Raw genomic sequence first — 18,421 nt, forward strand, 5'->3', positions numbered from 1 at the left:
CAGGAGGATATACAGAAAGCCTGGGGAAGGACAAAGTGATCAACAAACCCATTGAGCTTTTGGAGGCTGAGTGCCCCAACTGCAACCCAAAACCCACTTATTAATTTCAAAGTGCCATGTCCCTCTGGCTTTCTAGTAACAAACTCTGGCAAACTCTGTGCTGGGTCGACGGCACATGTGCCCACAGAGAAGGCTCTGAGTGCCACCTCTGGCATGCGCGCCATAGGTTCGCCATCACTGATGGCTTTGGGTTAATGTGCCTTTCCCATGAGAAACTTTCTAATGTTCCAAAGGTCACAGTGACCTCTTTAGAACATTCCTGGCTCTAGATATGAAAATATGAAACCCCATATAAATTGCAGAGGATGATGGGTGTGCTAACAGCTCTTACAGTAAATGATGGTACATTTTGAATTCCATACTGATGTGCACTCATATTGTTAAAGTTCATTTTATTTTGCTTGGGATCAGTGCTTTCCAGATGCAGAGGTGTAGATGTTAAAGTTTTCATACTTTTATGTAAAAATGGAAACTTTCTAGTTTTCTGCCTGCTGAAACCAATCACCCCCCCCCCTCTTTCCCCTTTCTCTTTGTTTTCTATACTTTTAATCTAGTGCTAGAGTAAACTGGCTTTTAAAAAGCATCTCTCTTGCACCAGAGTGCTTCAGTTTTTGTGTGTGTTTTTTTAATTGTTAAAAAAACACAATTTCCAGATGGGGACAGGAGCCTACCGAAAACACAGTGGAAACCAGACACAAATATAGTTTGCCTCCTCATGGAACAAAAAGCTGGATGAACCTTCATTCTGAATCTGATCCAGAGAAGGCAACATGCAGATTTTGCTCATGTGAAACGGTGGTGTAATGTGAATTCTGAATCTAGAGTTAGACCTCTTACAATAGATTATGGAGGGGGGGACAATAGATGGATAGGATTTTTTTCAAGATGTTTTATAAAGAATGTATAAAAGAACATCCAAGAAGCCAAACAAAAATTGTGCTTTGCTTACACAGATTTTGTGTGGCTGTCAGGATATCTCCTTTTTTTTTTCTTGCCCCATACAATTCAATAGAGTGATGAAATTCAATCTGAGAAGAATTCCCAGGTATCCTCACAGAATTTCTTCAGGTCTCTGGAAAGTTGATTCTACTTTGCACAGCAGTGTGGGAGCACTTGGGCCCGTTACAGACGGGCCTTAAAGTGCGCGCTCTGCGCGTGCTAGGGTTAGAAAGGGGCGTCCACACGGCTGCCGCCATTACAACGTCACGACCACGCCACCTCCAATGAGGCTTAGAGCGCCCTTTACGCAGCGCAAGAAGGAGCTCCATTTTGGAGCTCCTTCTTGGCTTTGCGTTGCTGGGCGCAGCCTTCAGACGGCTGCGCCCAGCGACGCAGAGGAGAAAGGGGCCAAGCGGCCCCTTTCTCCTCCTCCCTGCCACCATGGGGTGTCCTTGCGGCTTGAAGCCCCAAGGACACCCCTTTCCAGGCTGCAGGGAAGGGGCCTTTTGCCGCTTCCCCGCAGCCCGGAAAGCGGTGGATTGGGGCCTCAGCGGCTGCCGTTCTGACCGCTGAGGCCCCGATACACTGGGGAAAGGCTGCCCCAAAGGCGCGGTCTGTAACGCGCCCTAGTGTTTAGTGTTCAGTTTAGTGTTCAGGAATACCTCTCCAGATTGGATTCTTAATCCAAAATTTCAACAGATGTCAAGGCTCTTTCTACTCACCTGTTAGTATATAAACATTCATTCATTTGTGTATCTAGTTAACATAGTATGTGGTAAAACTCATGTCTCGGTATCCGTGGCAGGTTATATACTTCAGTATTCAGAGGACAACAGTGAGCAGTGGGGTAGTTTTCCAATTAGCCCTAGTGAACGTTCCTACCGTTTAGAGACACTGAAGTGTGGTACATGGTATAAGTTCACGCTGACGGCCCAGAATGGAGTGGGACCAGGACGCATCAGTGAGATCATAGAAGCCAAAACACTTGGAAAAGGTATGTGAACTCATCTTCCATTGTGCTTCTAAAATATGAGAAAATTGCATGATACAGGTTCAAATAGGATGGATAGTCATTTCCTAACCATGCCATAAAGTAGGTATTACTGCAAGGGACCTGTTTTTGTATGGTGGTCAAAAGGGTAAACTGTGAGAGGGAAGCCTCTAGTCTGTATTTCAATCATGGTCTCATTTACATCATTCCCTCAGCCTCCCATTTGTAGAAAATTATTATATTCTCATTATAATATTGAACATTACCTTTTACATTGTCCTCTGTATATATCTCCTAGACAAAGGTTTCTTGAATGTATTTTAAAATCCCTTTCCGATAGACCTTGCCTTCAGCAGATTTGTGTCCTTTTGACCAGTAACAATGTATTTGTTACTTCTATGGTAGCAAAATTTGGTTTAGCTGCTAGCAAGATTAAAATCAGTTTTCTTGATCGGAATGATGGCTAGAACCATTCTAGTTTTATGTTTTTATTATTTTATCATTTATGATGTATTATTATTTTTTGTTGATGGGTCTCTTTTACTAATTTTACCATGTTGTTTTATTTGTGGTTTTTGTACCTTGGTATTTTTTATACTATTTTTGTATTTACTGTTTGGAACTATTTTATATTATGACGGCTTTTAGCTTTTAACAATAAACTTCTATACAATCTATATTCTCATTATATGATATATGAAAATGGGAAGCAACCAATACATCATCATGTTACATCGAGAAAAAGAAAACATGCAGTAACTTTGTATTTATTTGATCATTTTGTTGGGTATATAAATTCATGATAGAGAAGGACTACTGGAATACTTGAGTATTAATTGTCATTTTCTTTTATTAACTGTACATTCTGTCTTCTTATAGAAATGCCAAACTGGTTTACTAAGAACAGGGCAGCCAATTTAGAAAGCAGGTTGTTGTTGTTGTTGTTGTTGTTGTTGTTATGTGCCTTCAAATCATTTCTGACCTATGGTGAACCTAAGGAGAACCTATCATATGGTTTTGTTAGCAAAATTTGTTCAGAGGAGGCTTGCCATTGCCTTCCCCTAATACAACAAAATAGCATTAAGTAAACCAGTTTAATTAAAACCTAGAAAATGTTCAAATCCCCTCCCAATAAGTCATGAGTGCTTTCTAGGAATTTGCACACACAAAACAAATCTACAACCCACAATTTAGATCAGTCAGTCTGAGCCTTTAGTCATCCAGCTATTTTAAACATCAACTCCTTGCCCCTAACCAGCTTTACAAATGCTCATGAATTTTGGGTGTTGATGTCCAAAACATATGGAGAACCTCCTCTCCTAACAACATGAATATTTATATTTACTTATAAAGTTTATAATATATTTATATTATATATAATATAATTTATATATTAGAAATATTTATAATACAAAGTTTGTAATATTTATAAAGTTGAATGAGAATATTCAGCTTTGTAAATCATAAAAATGTATATGATGTCATAACTTCCTAACAGGAAAACTGTCGGAGTTTTTAAAAATTGGGATGCTAAGACTACCAGGACTCTGCCATTTGCTGTATTTTATATTAGACAACACTCTGTAAGACTGTGATAAAACAAAAGAAATTAACAATGCTGTTTGGGATGCTCCCTGGATTTCAACCAGTTGCAACCTTTTTAGAAGCAGCACACTTGGGTGTGTAGAGCCATTGGAGATGTAAATAATAACTGATTGCTTTGTAATGAAAAAGCTACAGTGTAAGCAAGAGCTAGCATGTCACCTGTACCATGAGCAGTGATTGACACAGGAGTAATTGGATCACCCATTAATTTATTATTATTATTATTATTATTATTATTATTATTATTATTATTATTATTTTAAGCCAGGAGTTATCTGACAACATTTGAAAAAAAGCAGAAATGGAAGGATATTTGCATTGTGATTTGTGTAGTAGCCTGGATTTGTTTACTTAAAAATGCACACCAAGCAAAATCTTTGAACATCCTGTTAGTGTTCAGACAATCGAATTCTAAGATTCACATTTCAACCAACAGTAAATTGCATAGACAGAACTGCAACGATTTTCTTGGTTTTGTTTTTTAAAGGAAACCATCTTCTAAAATACAAGAGGTGCTAGAGCTCATATTTGATACCAGGTATTGCACTTGATTCTGGAAGTACTGTACAGTCTGAGAGAAATGCCTCCCTGTCACAATGATATTGTGGTGCACCTCTGAAGGTAGTACTGTAATAGTTACTAGAGACTAGTTACAGCCACTTGGTGTTAGTGTAAAGGAATCTCTAAAAACTACTGTGTCATACACTAGTAGTACTATCCCATCACATTCACTCTCCAGAAAATCTGAAGTAACTTGAGAAAAGAAATGAAAGAAATAAAATGAACTGAAAAAAGAAAATAGAAAAAAAGTAGAGACAGGTGACTTTAAAAATTATATACAAGGATTAAAAAATTAAACAAGTTCATATAAGTTAAAGATACTAGAAAGGCACCATGTTCTGATATCTTTTTATTAAAACTCTTTAAATATATATATATATTTTTCTTGTAGAACCACAGTTTTCAAAAGAACAAGAACTCTTTGCCAGTATTAACACCACTCGGGTACGATTGAACCTTATTGGCTGGAATGATGGTGGTTGTCCAATCACTTCATTTACTCTGGAATACAGACCATTTGGGACCACAGTATGGACAACGGCTCAGAGAACATCTCTTACAAAATCATATATAGTGTATGATCTTCAGGAAGCAACCTGGTATGAACTGCAAATGAGGGTCTGTAATAGTGCTGGGTGTGCCGAGAAGCAGGCCAAATTTGCAACACTCAACTATGATGGGAGTAAGTGCTTTCATTTCACTGCTGTTTAATGAAGAACAATCATAAATAATTTAATGTCACATAACGCAGTCTAAGTGCCATTTAATTTTGTCTGCTGCAGTATGGTATCTGTAGCAACTAGATGATAAAAACAGTAAAGATGTTTACAATCTGGAATTCCATCTGCCTCTTGTCACATGGAACATCTCAGATGGAGCTGTACAAATTTATGTCAGGCTTCTCTGATGGCCATACTTTGCAGTAGAGCTTTATAGCTCTGTTTAGTGTAGTGAGATGTTCCATTGCATGAAGAGGATTCCTTCCCATCCAGCTATCAGCTCTAATTGTTGTTGTAGTAGTTATGCTTGTTGTTGTGTGCCTTCAAGTTGTTTCTGACTTATGACAACCCTAAGGCAAAGCTATGATGGGGTCTTCTTGGGAAAATATATTCACAGAGGTTTGCCCTTTCCTTCCTCTGAGGCTGAGGAGAGCTGACAGCATGCGGAGAGCATAGAAGAAAGCCACTACTCTCCCACTCTGTTTTGGCTTTCTTTTCTCATGCAGTCAGTATTGGAGGGAAAGCAGGGTAATAATGATAACAACAACAATGACAACAACAATTGCTGATTTGGTAACTGTCCACAGCACACATCCTTTGTACTTACTGCCTGGGGACAAAGGTTTGTCATTTGTTATAATCAATTATTGCTGGGTGGTCTATTTTAATCTAGAAATAGTAGCTTCTTAGTGATTTGGGATAAACAGAAGCTACAAAGTTGCCCAACAACATGCCTCTTGGAAAAAGTCATTGTGCATTAAAGTATGATGTGACCAAATTTATCCTTTCAGAATTTTCTAGCAAACAACTGAAATCTCTTGGCAGGATATTGAATAATTCTCAATTAACAGAATTGAGCATTAGCCCTAAATGTTTTATAGTAATAAAGGCTATGGTTTTCAGACAATGCTTTCTGTCATTGTGCTATTGGCTCCAGTGGCCATTTTCTAAAGGATATAGTACTTTTATGTTACCTGAAATGATCCAGTTCCCACTCTAGGAATCCCAGAGCAAAAATAAATTGATAACTAGAGCCCTAAACTGAGGTAGAACATGAACCATTATAGTCATCACTAGCTCCCTTTTCTATATCTCAGCTGGTAAGCAGCAGTCTTATCATGCTCATATGATCTGTGTATGTGCTCATGCATGTAACTGACAATGGAGAGGAGAAATTTCTCTCCACAGCAGGCATAGCAGCACTCATTGAAAAGCAGGTCATACCATTTAATTATTAACATCGTTGAGCTCAAAAGCTTTATTGTATGTAGCTTTGAATATTTTATAGAGAAAACAAAACATTATAAATAAGATAAATAAGAATAAGACCACATGAAAAAAATTTGAAAAACCTGTTTGGTTGTCGCAATTCAGAATTTCCACCACTTATAAGCTCAGTGACAATAGCAAGATTTGGGAAAGGAAGGTGATAAAGAGGAAGGTTTCTGAAATGGCACTACAACCCCCCCCGATTCATTTCAAATTTGGGTCCGCATAATGGTCTGTTGTCAAGCAACCTTCTAATCTGATAGTCCTCACATTCCCTATACTTTCTAAGGGGAAGAAGAGGGTAACCAGCATTTGACAGGGGCTTGGGGCAGTTTGAAAAAACTCCTTAAGCCTCTGGATCTCAGTAATGACAACATCTGAGTATGCTCAATCAAAAATCTGCATTGCAAACAAAGATGCTGGGAACTGTTTACTCCTACTTCCCCTCCTTATTCCGATCATATAAGGAGCCCAGAAAAATTCAAATAACATTTCATACAGAGAAAAAAAGTTTTATAACTTCCCTTTTTACTCAAACTAGTAACATTGCATGTCTGCCTCAAAATGCCCCATCCCAAATTATTATGTTGAAGCTTTCCTAATTAATTAAACTCCTTAGGAACATACAGGTGAGCTTCCATACACCATAGTCACTTAAAAAACCCAACCTTTTCTCTTCATTGATAGGCATCTAATGTCATGACACTGTTTCCAGGTACAATCCCTCCACTCATTAAATCAGTTGTCCAAAGTGAGGAAGGTCTGGCAACCAATGAAGGGCTAAAGATGCTGGTGACCATTTCCTGTATCTTGGTTGGGGTCTTGCTGCTTTTTGTGCTTCTGCTGGTTGTGAGAAGGAGGAGGAGGGAACAGAGACTAAAGAGACTCAGAGGTAAGTATGGATACCAAAATGTTTGCTTTAACACATTGTAGTCACCTCACCTCATCAAGAAAGTGGAATTTTATGTAGAGGAGCTGTAAGAAATAGATGGTGGAGCCATTTTTTAATGTTATGGGACACTAGACCTGCCACTTTTCCACAGTTGACACCACCCTAATATCATTTGAGAGGATGGTCACATTTTAAAAAGTCTGATATTGCTGTGGCAAATAGCCATGGCATCACATGAGATTGTGAGAAATGTCAGCCCCAACTAGGGAGGAATGAATATGTCATCTGAATGTTTCAACAAAAAATTGAATAAATTTGCAAATGTTAAGTTCTTACCAGAAAAAACCAAAAAAGATTCTTAACCATCTTTGTTAAACTGGTGCACCTATTCGTATAATAGAGTGGAGCATGTTGTACCAGTCTTCCACATACCTGTTAAAGATTAGGAGGACATTGTGGAAAAAAAGAGGTGGCAACCCTAATTCACTACTACTTATCTGGTTGAGTAGACAAAGATTCAAATCCAGACTTCTAAAAGTTAAGCTCACTGTCTGGGTGGGGGAAATCTGTCTGTTTTGCCCGCTCTCTATTATTATTATCACTATTATTATTATTAATAAAAATATTTCATTGATTTCTTTTAAGAAATGAAGAACTTTCAGAAAATTCTTATTAAAAATAAAATAAAATGAATTTTTCATCTTACTTTAGCCTTAAGCACATGAACATCCAGAGCTGCCAAAAATGTATTCTGTACCAAAAAGCCATGCTGAGCAGCAGTCAGGGCCTTTTTCTGGTTCAAGAGCTGCCCTGTAGAAGCACCCAGGTTTTTCATCCAGAAACCTTTAAAAAAGATATTGACAATCTGTATTTTTGGTAACCGTGCTTTTTCTTTTGCCTGAGAAGCATGTTTTTCACAATAAACTCACCATTTTCATGCAAAAAATCCAACCTTAAGCAAGACACATAGGGTTTTAATATATAAATCATGGGGTTTTGCCCAAAATAAATCAAATTTTGCATTCTGTTTCAGTGCTGAATGATTTCCTGAAAGTTTTTGTGATATCCAAATTCCATGTGAAATTTGTGCACATCTCTATGTTATTTTTGCTGGGTAGGTTTTCCAGTCTTCACCCAAGAAATAACAGTGAATATTCTTTCTATCCCTATCAAAGGCCCATCTCCCCAGAGTTGTGTACCATGCCAGTCTTAACCTGGACATCTGCCCATTTGACATGTTATGTGAAAAAGCTGATGTACATACAGCAATATCCCCTTTGTGTTTTCAAAGAGAAGATTTCAGGCAGATACTGTCTGAGAATTTTAGCGACTGGGGAACTTTGTTTTCTTCCTGTACTTTGTGCTATATTGTTTGGAGATTATTATTATTATTATTATTATTATTATTATTATTATTATTATTATATCTTGAAGAACCTAGTATGGTGAGTGTTATTTTAGTTTTACCTTCATCTTGCCTCCTGCTAGGTCTTTGTAGCAGTATTTTCTGAGGAGCAGCACAAAAAGGCTGACTGCCACAAGACAGACTGTTGTGACAATCAGGGTCTTTATTTGTGGGTGGAAGGGCAACTTAGTTCTGCTGCAGCAACTGTGCTTTCTTTGCTCCTAAATGCAGTTCAACCAAGCAAATTATGGTTTTGACTGTAGCAAAGCTCAGTTGAAAGTCTCTGGGTTGCTACTGATTTCTCAAGGAGGCATATCAGAAAAAGATTCAGAATTGTATCTGGCAAGTCCTTAACAATCAAAAGTGAGCAGAATGGCTGGGATTCCTATTTTTCACTTACTAACTGTACTGATGTTCAGTCATATATTGTGTGAGATGTTTATTTTATAGTCAAATTTAATATCCCCGCAAGTCTAAACTCTTAGTTGTGCTAATGTCTTTTCTTCCATGGTCTAAATATGTCATGTCTAATAATTTTTCAGTGTATTTATCTTCCTGATGGCTGGAGAAGATAAATTATGTGCAAAAAAATAGCTGCCACAACTGGTCTTGAAGAATTATTTGGCTACTAGTATTATTTCTACTTAAACAGAGAAAACCCTCAGTGTTAGCTAGAGACAAGAGTCAATGTCATAAAGGTGAGGGTAGTCATTTGCAGTTTTACAATCCCAAAGCAAAGGAAACGGGATTAGGAATTTGAATGTGCATTACAATTGCCAAAGGTATAAACTGACTGTGGCATGCTTGTGTTTAATTCCTCACATCCCAAAAGCAGTGTTGAAAATAGCTTAGTTGATGGAGAATATAGGCCTATCAAAATGGCCATATTAGCATGACCCACACATTCCAACTATCTATCAGGCAGCCCAGCCAGGGAACTCCTGGAACTGGTTCAGAGCCATTGGCAATAATCTTTGAGAACTCCTGGAGAACAGGAGAAGTCCCAGCAGACTGGAGGAGGACAAATGTTGTCCCCATCTTCAGAAAGGGGAAAAAAGAGGATTCAAACAATTATCGTCCAGTTAGTCTGACATCTATACCAGGAAAGATTCTAGAGCAGATCATTAAAAAGAGAGTCTGTGAACATCTAGAAAGCAATGCCATAATTACAAAAAGTCAACATGGGTTTCAGAGAAACAAGTCATGCCAGACAAACCTGATATCTTTTTTTGATAAAATTACCAGCTTGTTAGATGAAGGGAATGCTGTGGATATAGTATATCCTGATTTCAGTAAGGCCTTTGACAAAGTTCCCCATGATATTCTTGCAAACAAGCTTGTAAAATGTGGGATAGACAAGGTAACTGTTACATGGATTTGTAACTGGTTGACCGACCAAAAGCAAAGGGTGCTCAACAATGGCTCCTTTTCATCCTGGAGAGAAGTGACCAGTGGGGTCCCACAGGGGTCTGTCCTGGGCCCAGTGCTATTCAACATCTTTATCTATGACTTGGAGGACAAAATTGGGGGCATACTTATCAAATTTGCAGATGACACCAAATTAGGAGTAGCTAATAACCCAGAGGCCAGGATCAAGATTCAAAATGACCTGAACAGACTAGAAAACTGGGCCAAAGCTAACAAAATGAAATTCAACACGGAGAAATTTAAGGTACTGCACTTAGGGCGGAAAAATGAAATGCACAGATATAGGATGGGCGACACCTGGCTGAATGAAACTACGTATGAAAGGGATCTAGGAGTCCAAGTAGACCATAAGTTGAACATGAGTCAACAGTGCGATGCGGCAGCTAACAAGGCCAATGCGATTTTAGGCTGCATCAACAGAAGTATAGTATCTAGATCAAGGGAAGTAATAGTGCCACACAATTCTGCCTTGGTCAGGCCCCACCTGGAATACTGTGTCCAGTTCTGGGCACCACAATTAAAAAAGAACATCAAGAAACTGGAGTGTGTCCAAAGGAGGGCGACTAAAATGGTGAAGAGTCTGGACGCCAAGCCCTATGAGGAACGACTTAGGGAGCTGGGGATGTTTAGCCTGGAGAAGAGAAGGTTAAGAGGTGATATGATAGCCCTGTTTAAATATTTGAAGGGATGCCATATTGATGAAGGAGCAAGCTTGTTTTCTGCTGCTCCAGAGACTAGGACCCAGAGCAATGGATGCAAGCTCCAGGAAAAGAGATTCCACCTCAACATCAGGAGGAACTTCCTGACAGTAAGAGCTGTTTGACAGTGGAACAAACTCCCTCGGAGTGTAGTGGAGTCTCCTTCCTTTGAGGTCTTTAAGCAGAGGCTAGATGGCCATCTGTCGGGGATGCTTTGCTTTGGATTTCCTGCATGGCAGGGGGTTGGACTAGATGGCCCTTGCAGTCTCTTCCAACTCTACGATTCTATGATTCTATCTAGTAAGCCATAAGGGAAATAGCATCTTTGAAAACATAAAATAAAAGAGTTAGAAAAGTGTTCTAGATCAAGGTTAGGCAAATATCAAGGGTTGAGCTCACCAGGAGACTTTGGTGGGCCACATTCCCACTGTACTTGTATATTAAAAAGCTGCTAAATGCTCCCAATACAGGGGTTTGGGGCAAATGTGCCATGTGATTGCTCCCAAAAGCTATGTTAGCCCTGAGGGAGGCCTTTAAAAGAAAAGGAAGTGATCTGGAAGTCACCTCCTTTTTTACAGAAAGCTCACTCCTGGACCTAAAATGGTGTGTGTGGGGGGCGTATATCCCAAAATTGCTCAAGAGGGCAAAAATATTTTTTTAAAAAAAAATGAGCCAAGAAAAACAGACCTCGTGCTGCATGCAGTCCATAAGCCATACTTTGTCTACCCTACTCTAGATGCTATACATTCCCAACTTGAGAAACCAGATCCTGCCCCTTCCCATGAAATATCAGGGCTGTTTTGGCCATCGGAAAAATCTCTCTTGCATATGAGCCAAATGTTTCTTCCCTTCCTGGGAAGGCAAACGACAGGGCAAACAAGTTATCTCCCCAGGATCCCTTTCACCCAGCAATTACAAACTATACGAGTTACTTTTTTGGAACTATAAATGTCTGAATTCCCCTCAGACAGCATGAACAGAATATAAACTTTCCCAAATTGTGATTCACATTACTACAAAGACTAGTGCATAGTACAGGAGATAGATGAAAAACTGACTATTGAAATGGGTGAGTGATACAATCTATCTTGTCTGCCTGAAAATTTTCAGTTCTTCAGGACAATGCTGTGGTCTGTGAACTTTGCTGGCCTGAACGTCATCAGCTGTCTGTCCACAGTGAATTTCCAGGGGAAAACCAAAAGAAACAGCTGTTTCCAATGGACAAAAATTGACAAAAATATGGTGCTTGTACCCAGCATATTGGAAAATAAAAATTGCTAGTCTCCCATATCATATAGCCCAAGATGCACTGCTTTAAGATGTAAACTTATAGAGGGATGATAGAGACCTGTCTCAGAATTTTAAAAGTTGATGAAGTTAAGTGCTTTCTCTGGTCCAGCTTCTCCACAAAAGCCCACAACCACCTGATGATAGCTAGTGGGGACATAAATGATTTAAAGACATAGGAATCCTCTGTCTGATTATGGGAAACTATGTAACAAGCCATGATGAATATGACATTCATGATGATGCTTGCAGTGGGGGGGGGGGGAGAAGATGTAGATTTGCATAATATTTGCGCATTCTAATTTGTAGGTATAGATGCACATTTAGAAATTGCTAGTGTAATTACAAAGGAATACATTGCATCAACCATAGTGGGGAAGACTGTGACTAGGAGACTGATATTCTTACTTGCCTGTTGATAAGAAACTTAAAGGCACTTGCTCTCTTTGTTTTTATGGTTCTTTCTAATTAAATCTGACTTCCATCCTCAACATGACATCCCTTCAGATATAATAAAGCATGAAATAATATGGCTTAGCTAGACTCTCCCAGGAAAGGGTCCAGTGCACCAGTATGGTAGCTAAAAATGATAAATATCACTCATAATAACTGATGCCACATGGCCATTGAGATAAATAACAAAGGATCAAGGAGCCAACCCTCCATTCTCCCAAGTTACAAATCCCTGCCTTAAGAATGAATACAATTCGCATTCACTGTATAGTATATACATAACCCTGGCTTGACCAACTTCCTGGCAAAAATAATTTAGTTGTACTGAGATTAAGTTTCAGTTTGTTCTCTCATGTTCAGTCTTTCATCGTCAGGAAGAATATTCTTCTATAGACAACTGTGTTTTAAAAAAAACTTGGTTTAACTGGAGAAACATACAGCACTAATGAGCTTCTTGCGTAATGCTGACATTTTAATGTTTAAAACTTTTTTTCCAGATGCAAAGAGTTTGGCTGAAATGCTTATGAGGTAAGATGAAGAGCCCTTATAACTGGACCTTACCCATGAACTTACTTTGCAATTTATTGATATATCTAGTCGTACAAACATAATATATACAGTAGTTCTAGGCACCAATTCATCCAAATCCCAAAGTGAATCAGGCCAGCACTCACTTTCTGGTGTTGCATCCTGAGACAGAGCAACATCCTAGAGAATCACACTTAAGCCAAAACTGCTTCATTCTACCTTGCCCATCAAAAGCCAAACAATTATCCGTCTTTCAAAATCAAAAAATCAGCAAGGCTTTTCAAGAAGACAAATGTCATTACTCTTGCCTAGAGCCTGCAATATATATATATATATATATATATATATATATATATATATATATGGATTTGTTGCCATTACGCCTTTCAGTTTTAGAAAGTAATGTTGGCATTACTCGGGGAGGGGGAGTACTTGTGTGTGCACGCATGTGTGTTTTGTGTCCTTTCAAGTTGTCTGTTGACTTATAGGGACCCCATGAATTTCATAGGGTTACTTAGGCAGGGAATACTCAGTGGTGGTTTGGCCATTTCCTTCCTCTGAAATATAGCCTACAGCACTTGACATTTGTTGGCGGTCTCCCATCCAAGTACTAACCAGAGCTGACTCTGCTTAGTTTCCAAGGTGAGGCCTGGACCAAGGAATATGGACTGGATGGAGGGCTTTTCTTCTTACTTTAAGCCAGACCTGATTAAGTTGGCCAGCCTTTCTCTCCCTCTGAGGCCGGATGATGTCAGATGGCAAAGAGGGAGCCTCAGAAAGAACCGGTTGGTCTGGGCTTTCGATGCACCCTGTGGACACTTATCCAGATACAATCAATTATGGATTCCTCATCCAAGTCCAAGGAGAGATCAGAACTGTGCACACTTGTCGTGACATCTGGCCTGACCGTGCCCATTAGGGTGATAAAGGAAATCAAAGTCACAACTTGAAAATCTGACCAATTATATAAGATAAATGTTGGCAAAAATCTCAGAATACCTCTTCTCTTTCCATATGGACACCTCCGCTTATGTCAGGGGTGTCACTAGGGGGTCCAGGGGATGCAGATGACAACAGGCAATACCTCAGTGGAGGGTGTCAGCCAGTGGAAAAGGGCTGCCTTTTATGTCTGGCATCTCAGCTTGCCAGGTGGAAAAATGAGCCTCTTCCTCTCTCTCCTGCTTGCCCAGCAGCTCTGCCGGACGTGGAAAGCCTATAGGGCAGCAGTAGTCCACCCCACGAGCGGCCACTGTTAGGACTGGGCTGTCTTCTGTGTATGGTAACTGTGGTTTCTGGGGTGGTGAAGAGAGTCTCTTCCTTTCCCACCTGGGCAGCAGCTCCACTGGGCCTAGAAATGGCTTTTGAAGAGAGTAGGGGGGTATTAAAAATGCTCTGTCTCAGGTGTCAAATATACTAGGTATGCCACTGGATTGTGTTCATGCTGATTTCTTATCTAAATAAACATTAAAACTTTGAGTATATTTACCACATGCTGTGTACCTGGTATGGATTTGCTATAATTTTATGGCCAGATTTTAAAGAGATATTCATTCTTTGTGTGATAGCTAATTCCAAAGGTAATCTTCTACTGCATAAATTTTAAAATGAGAACATAATAGCTTCAGTGATATTGCACTAATTGTTTCTTGTTCCAAAATGCTTTATCAGTCACTTAGAGTTAACACAGGAGTGGTGATTGGAGTGTGTGTGTGCAAGCATGCACACACACACGTGTGTGTATGCATGTGCATGTGTTTAACTGAAGTGACAGCAGAACAATCACCAGGAGGTGAGGAGGAGAGTAGCAAAGCTTAAATAAACAAGCCCTCTTTTAAATGCCATGTTCTCTGTTGATTTACATTTAACCATATAATCTTAAATGGAATTGGAGAGGAGTGAACTGGTACAGTCATCATCTCATTTCACTAATGGGCAGTAGGTTGCTCGACTTGACTGAGCTTTTTATATTAAATCCATTGAAAACAATAAAGGCTATTAGTTAATGGGACTGAATTTTGACTGCTTGGAGAAAATTAAGCTGTTTTGGTCCACCTCTGAAATCTCCTCCTGTGACATGCCTTCAGCCTCACTAAAAGTGGTTGTTGCCTACTGAGGGCAACAGAGAAAGTGGTAGCCTTTACCCAGGGCCTATTTACACTACACAATCATAGGACAAAATTCTCCTTTAACTGCCATGGTAACATCCTATGGAACCCTGGGATTTGCAGCCAAGGGAGGGACATTTTGAATTCTCTGCCAGAACATTCTATTGCCTCGTTGCACTATAAATGCTAGAATATAGTATGATGCTTCCACAAAGGTTAAAGTGATATCCTAATGTTATAGTTGCATCATGTGCAAGGACCCCAAAACTTGACCACTATTCTTAACCTTGTATATTAACCTGTAACTATCTACAGCACATTGAATCCTGCAATTAGGATTTCTCTACCCATCAGTGCCAAAGCTGAGTAAGAATACAATGCTCTAATATCTACTTCCCTCTGGTTGGATGAGGGGGATCATTAGTTCTATAAATGGAAGATAGGAAAAAAGAGCAGTTGTATAAACTGCTTACATAAGATTGCATTCTTCAGAAAGAATATCAGAGGATGCTTTGTAGTCACTGTTCATCTATTTTTCTAACCTATTGCCTCCTGCTTTAAATTGAAACTACTTATGTACTTGAAAGAACTCATGAAAACCATTTTTTGTGCATCTTCATCAAAAGTGATAAGAGGCTAAAGTAATCTTAAATTCTTTCAAATAATGTGGCATTTGGATAATTTCATTATTTGGGTTTAATAGATGTTTCTTCTTTTTTGTTTGGTTTGATCTTTTTATTCCTAGCAAGAATACAAGGACATCGGACACACTTAACAAGCAACAGCAGACACTGCGAATGCATATAGATATTCCCAGAGCTCAGCTTCTGATTGAAGAGAGGGACACAATGGAGACAATTGGTAAGTCATCAATAGGTTCATTAGGTTGCTTTGTACAACAACTGGATGGTTTTGTTGTTGTTGTTGTTGTGGCATGCTTTGATGTAGCTGTGAGTGAAGGTGACAACTATTTCATATTTTTCTTTTGCATGTGACTAGTAAGGAAGTTTTGGAAACTATTAACAACATGATGTTGGCACCTATATTCATAGGCATGTTGTTAACATGAGACAAAGAGCCTTATCATATGAGAAAAGAAAACCAAAATGGACCGGGAGAGGAGCAGCTTTTTCTGTGTCTCTCCTCATTCTTTTGTAGCACTTCTGTTCTCTTTTCAGGGGAGATAGTTGTAAAAGCATGCCTGTTTCTTACACTGGAAAATCAGTTGGACAAAAGTCATGCTTTTATGACCATCTCTCAAGGGAAGAGAATGGAAGTGCTACAAGGGCATGTGGAGAGCCATGGAGAAATCCCCTACTCTCCCACTCCATTTTGGCTTTCTTTTCTTGTGCAATAAGGCTTTTATTCTGAAGTAAGTATGCAGAGGACTGTGGCAATACAATTCAAAGGAAAGATTTTGTATCATCTAACTTAAATGATAGCTATGATACCACTTTGGATTTCTTTCTTTTTTATTTCCTTGGGGGAGAAGTAATGAAAGGTTATCAAAAAGAAAGTTGCAAGGAAAGTTGTCAGAGTAGTTGACAATATAAGTAGGGAAGCTGTGGCCCTCTACATGATGTTGGACTATAATTCTTGCCATTAATTATTGTTGGCCTTGTTGGCTTAGGCTGATGAGAGCTGGAGTTCAACAACATCTGGTGGGCCATAGGTTCCCTACCAGTGTGTAAGATATAGAAATGCTGTGGTAACAATGAACTGCACTCATCCACTGAGAGGCACAGGGCTGGAACAGACTGGCATAAAAAGCCGGCTTCCAGCCCGCTTGGAGACATGGTGTGCAAATGATGCACAGCCCCAAGATGACCAGTAGACAGCTTCAAGCCACCCACTCATGGCGACTGGCTTCTGGGTACTCTGGCAGTGTGGCGTTTATACACTGCATGCTGCTGAAAGAAGTGGGGTGGAAAAGCCAGCTTTTTGCCAGTGGAAAAAGGAGTGGCTGTTTGCCACTCCCTTTTTGGCTGGCATAAAGGTGGATTGGAGCAACAGTGTGAGGTTGCTGCAGCCCCAATCTGGCTTTGTCAAGGGCAGTTTGAAGCTGACCATTTGGGGTGGTTTATTTCACCCAACAGTCAGCTATTAGGCTATGCCACCACTCTCTTGTGGACTGAAACTAGTTTAGGCCCAGTTAATACATTGCCTAAATTGCACATTCCCTGCTTCATCATGGCTGTATCCTGTACTGCACAAGTAACAAAGAATGAATTGAACTATATGGTGTGCAGCAGACACTGTTAAACCTTCCCTCAGCCAGCAGGTTGCCTTCCTGGGAACCAGTAGCACCTTGCATCACTGACTGAATCTTAATTCTAAAACCATTATTTCCTTCCTTCCACCTATTGACCCTATTAATATCTATAAAACACTGACCTTGCTGATAGAATATTACTGTGTGTCTTTCCCATAGGATCAGAATTTCAAAAATGCTGAGAAGTGGCAAGTCTTCTCAAGCCAGAAATTTCAGAAGGGTTGCATCATTACACTTAGTAAGAAGAGAACCTAATGCTTTGGTTTTTAAGATGGTAAACATAAGGCAAGGGCACCTTTAAAAATAGCTATGGATGCAATTCCTCATTCATTCTTAAAGGAAGCAACAAGTAGTTTGAATAATTTTGTTTCCACTGCAGAAAAAGTCTTTAAAAACAGAGTTCAGAACTTATTCTGTGCAAAATTCACACATAGTAATTTTGTGCAAAAAAACATTTTTTGTAACAGAAATAATATTTTATTTTTTGTGCATAAGAAAATATATTTCTGCATTTTGGTGGAGGTCTATTTTTCTAAAATATGCTTCTCCACTGCCACACCTTATCCTTGATAAGGTAGGTGGAGAAATGGTTTCCCCTTGACTTCTGCACCTTGAGCTATGAGAGTTTGTCATGCAGACAGTGCTTTTTAACTGCTGCAATTTGCATAATTATAGCACTGTTATTCGACTTTAATTGCCATGGTTCCATCCTATGGAATCCTGGTATGGCAGTTTAGGGAAAGGCATTTAGAATTCTCAATCAGAGAACATTTGCGCCCCCACACACTACAACCCTCAGGATTCCACAGGATAAAACCATGACCATTAAAGTGGAATTATAGAACTATAGTTGTGTAGTGTGACTGGGTCCTTGCTAAGTACTTCTCTACCAAGCTAGCATGAGCTAACAAGCATTAAACTAGTCCTTTGGAAAGTTTTCACATGGCTCACCCCCTAGAGAGGTTCTGTTCCCAGCTGGGCTGGAACTGCTTTTTCCTAAGTTTTTGCTCATGTTTGTTCATTCCACTTATGGGCTAAAAAAATCTATGATAATATTATGTATATTCTTATTAATAGCTTTTATCAGGGGGAAAAACAAGTTATGGATTGTTTGATAATTCCACTGATAGCAGTCTATCTGGACCTTTACTTAATAGCCGTATAGTATTTCATTGCAGGAGTTCACCATAGTTTTCTATGCTACAATGA

At 39.3% G+C, this 18,421-nt stretch overlaps 1 protein-coding gene across 4 annotated transcripts in view; it reads left to right on the forward strand.

Moving 5' to 3' along the window:
* DSCAM (DS cell adhesion molecule) overlaps window positions 1–18,421 on the forward strand; it is a 486,147-nt gene that overhangs the window by 425,027 nt on the left and 42,699 nt on the right. For 3 of the 4 annotated variants that reach the window (XM_089511983.1, XM_089511982.1, XM_089511985.1), the window contains exons 25-29: window positions 1,805–1,993; window positions 4,548–4,838; window positions 6,860–7,036; window positions 12,805–12,835; window positions 15,686–15,801. In XM_089511983.1, coding sequence (XP_089368109.1) covers window positions 1,805–1,993; window positions 4,548–4,838; window positions 6,860–7,036; window positions 12,805–12,835; window positions 15,686–15,801 — 804 coding nt within the window. The remainder of the gene's footprint in view (window positions 1–1,804; window positions 1,994–4,547; window positions 4,839–6,859; window positions 7,037–12,804; window positions 12,836–15,685; window positions 15,802–18,421) is intronic. The other variant, XM_089511984.1, reaches the window with a different exon arrangement.

Source organism: Sceloporus occidentalis, unplaced genomic scaffold (assembly GCF_023333645.1).
Source record: "Sceloporus occidentalis isolate IW3139 unplaced genomic scaffold, rSceOcc1.0.p SCAF_2, whole genome shotgun sequence".
NCBI classification, from domain to species: domain Eukaryota; kingdom Metazoa; phylum Chordata; class Lepidosauria; order Squamata; family Phrynosomatidae; genus Sceloporus; species Sceloporus occidentalis.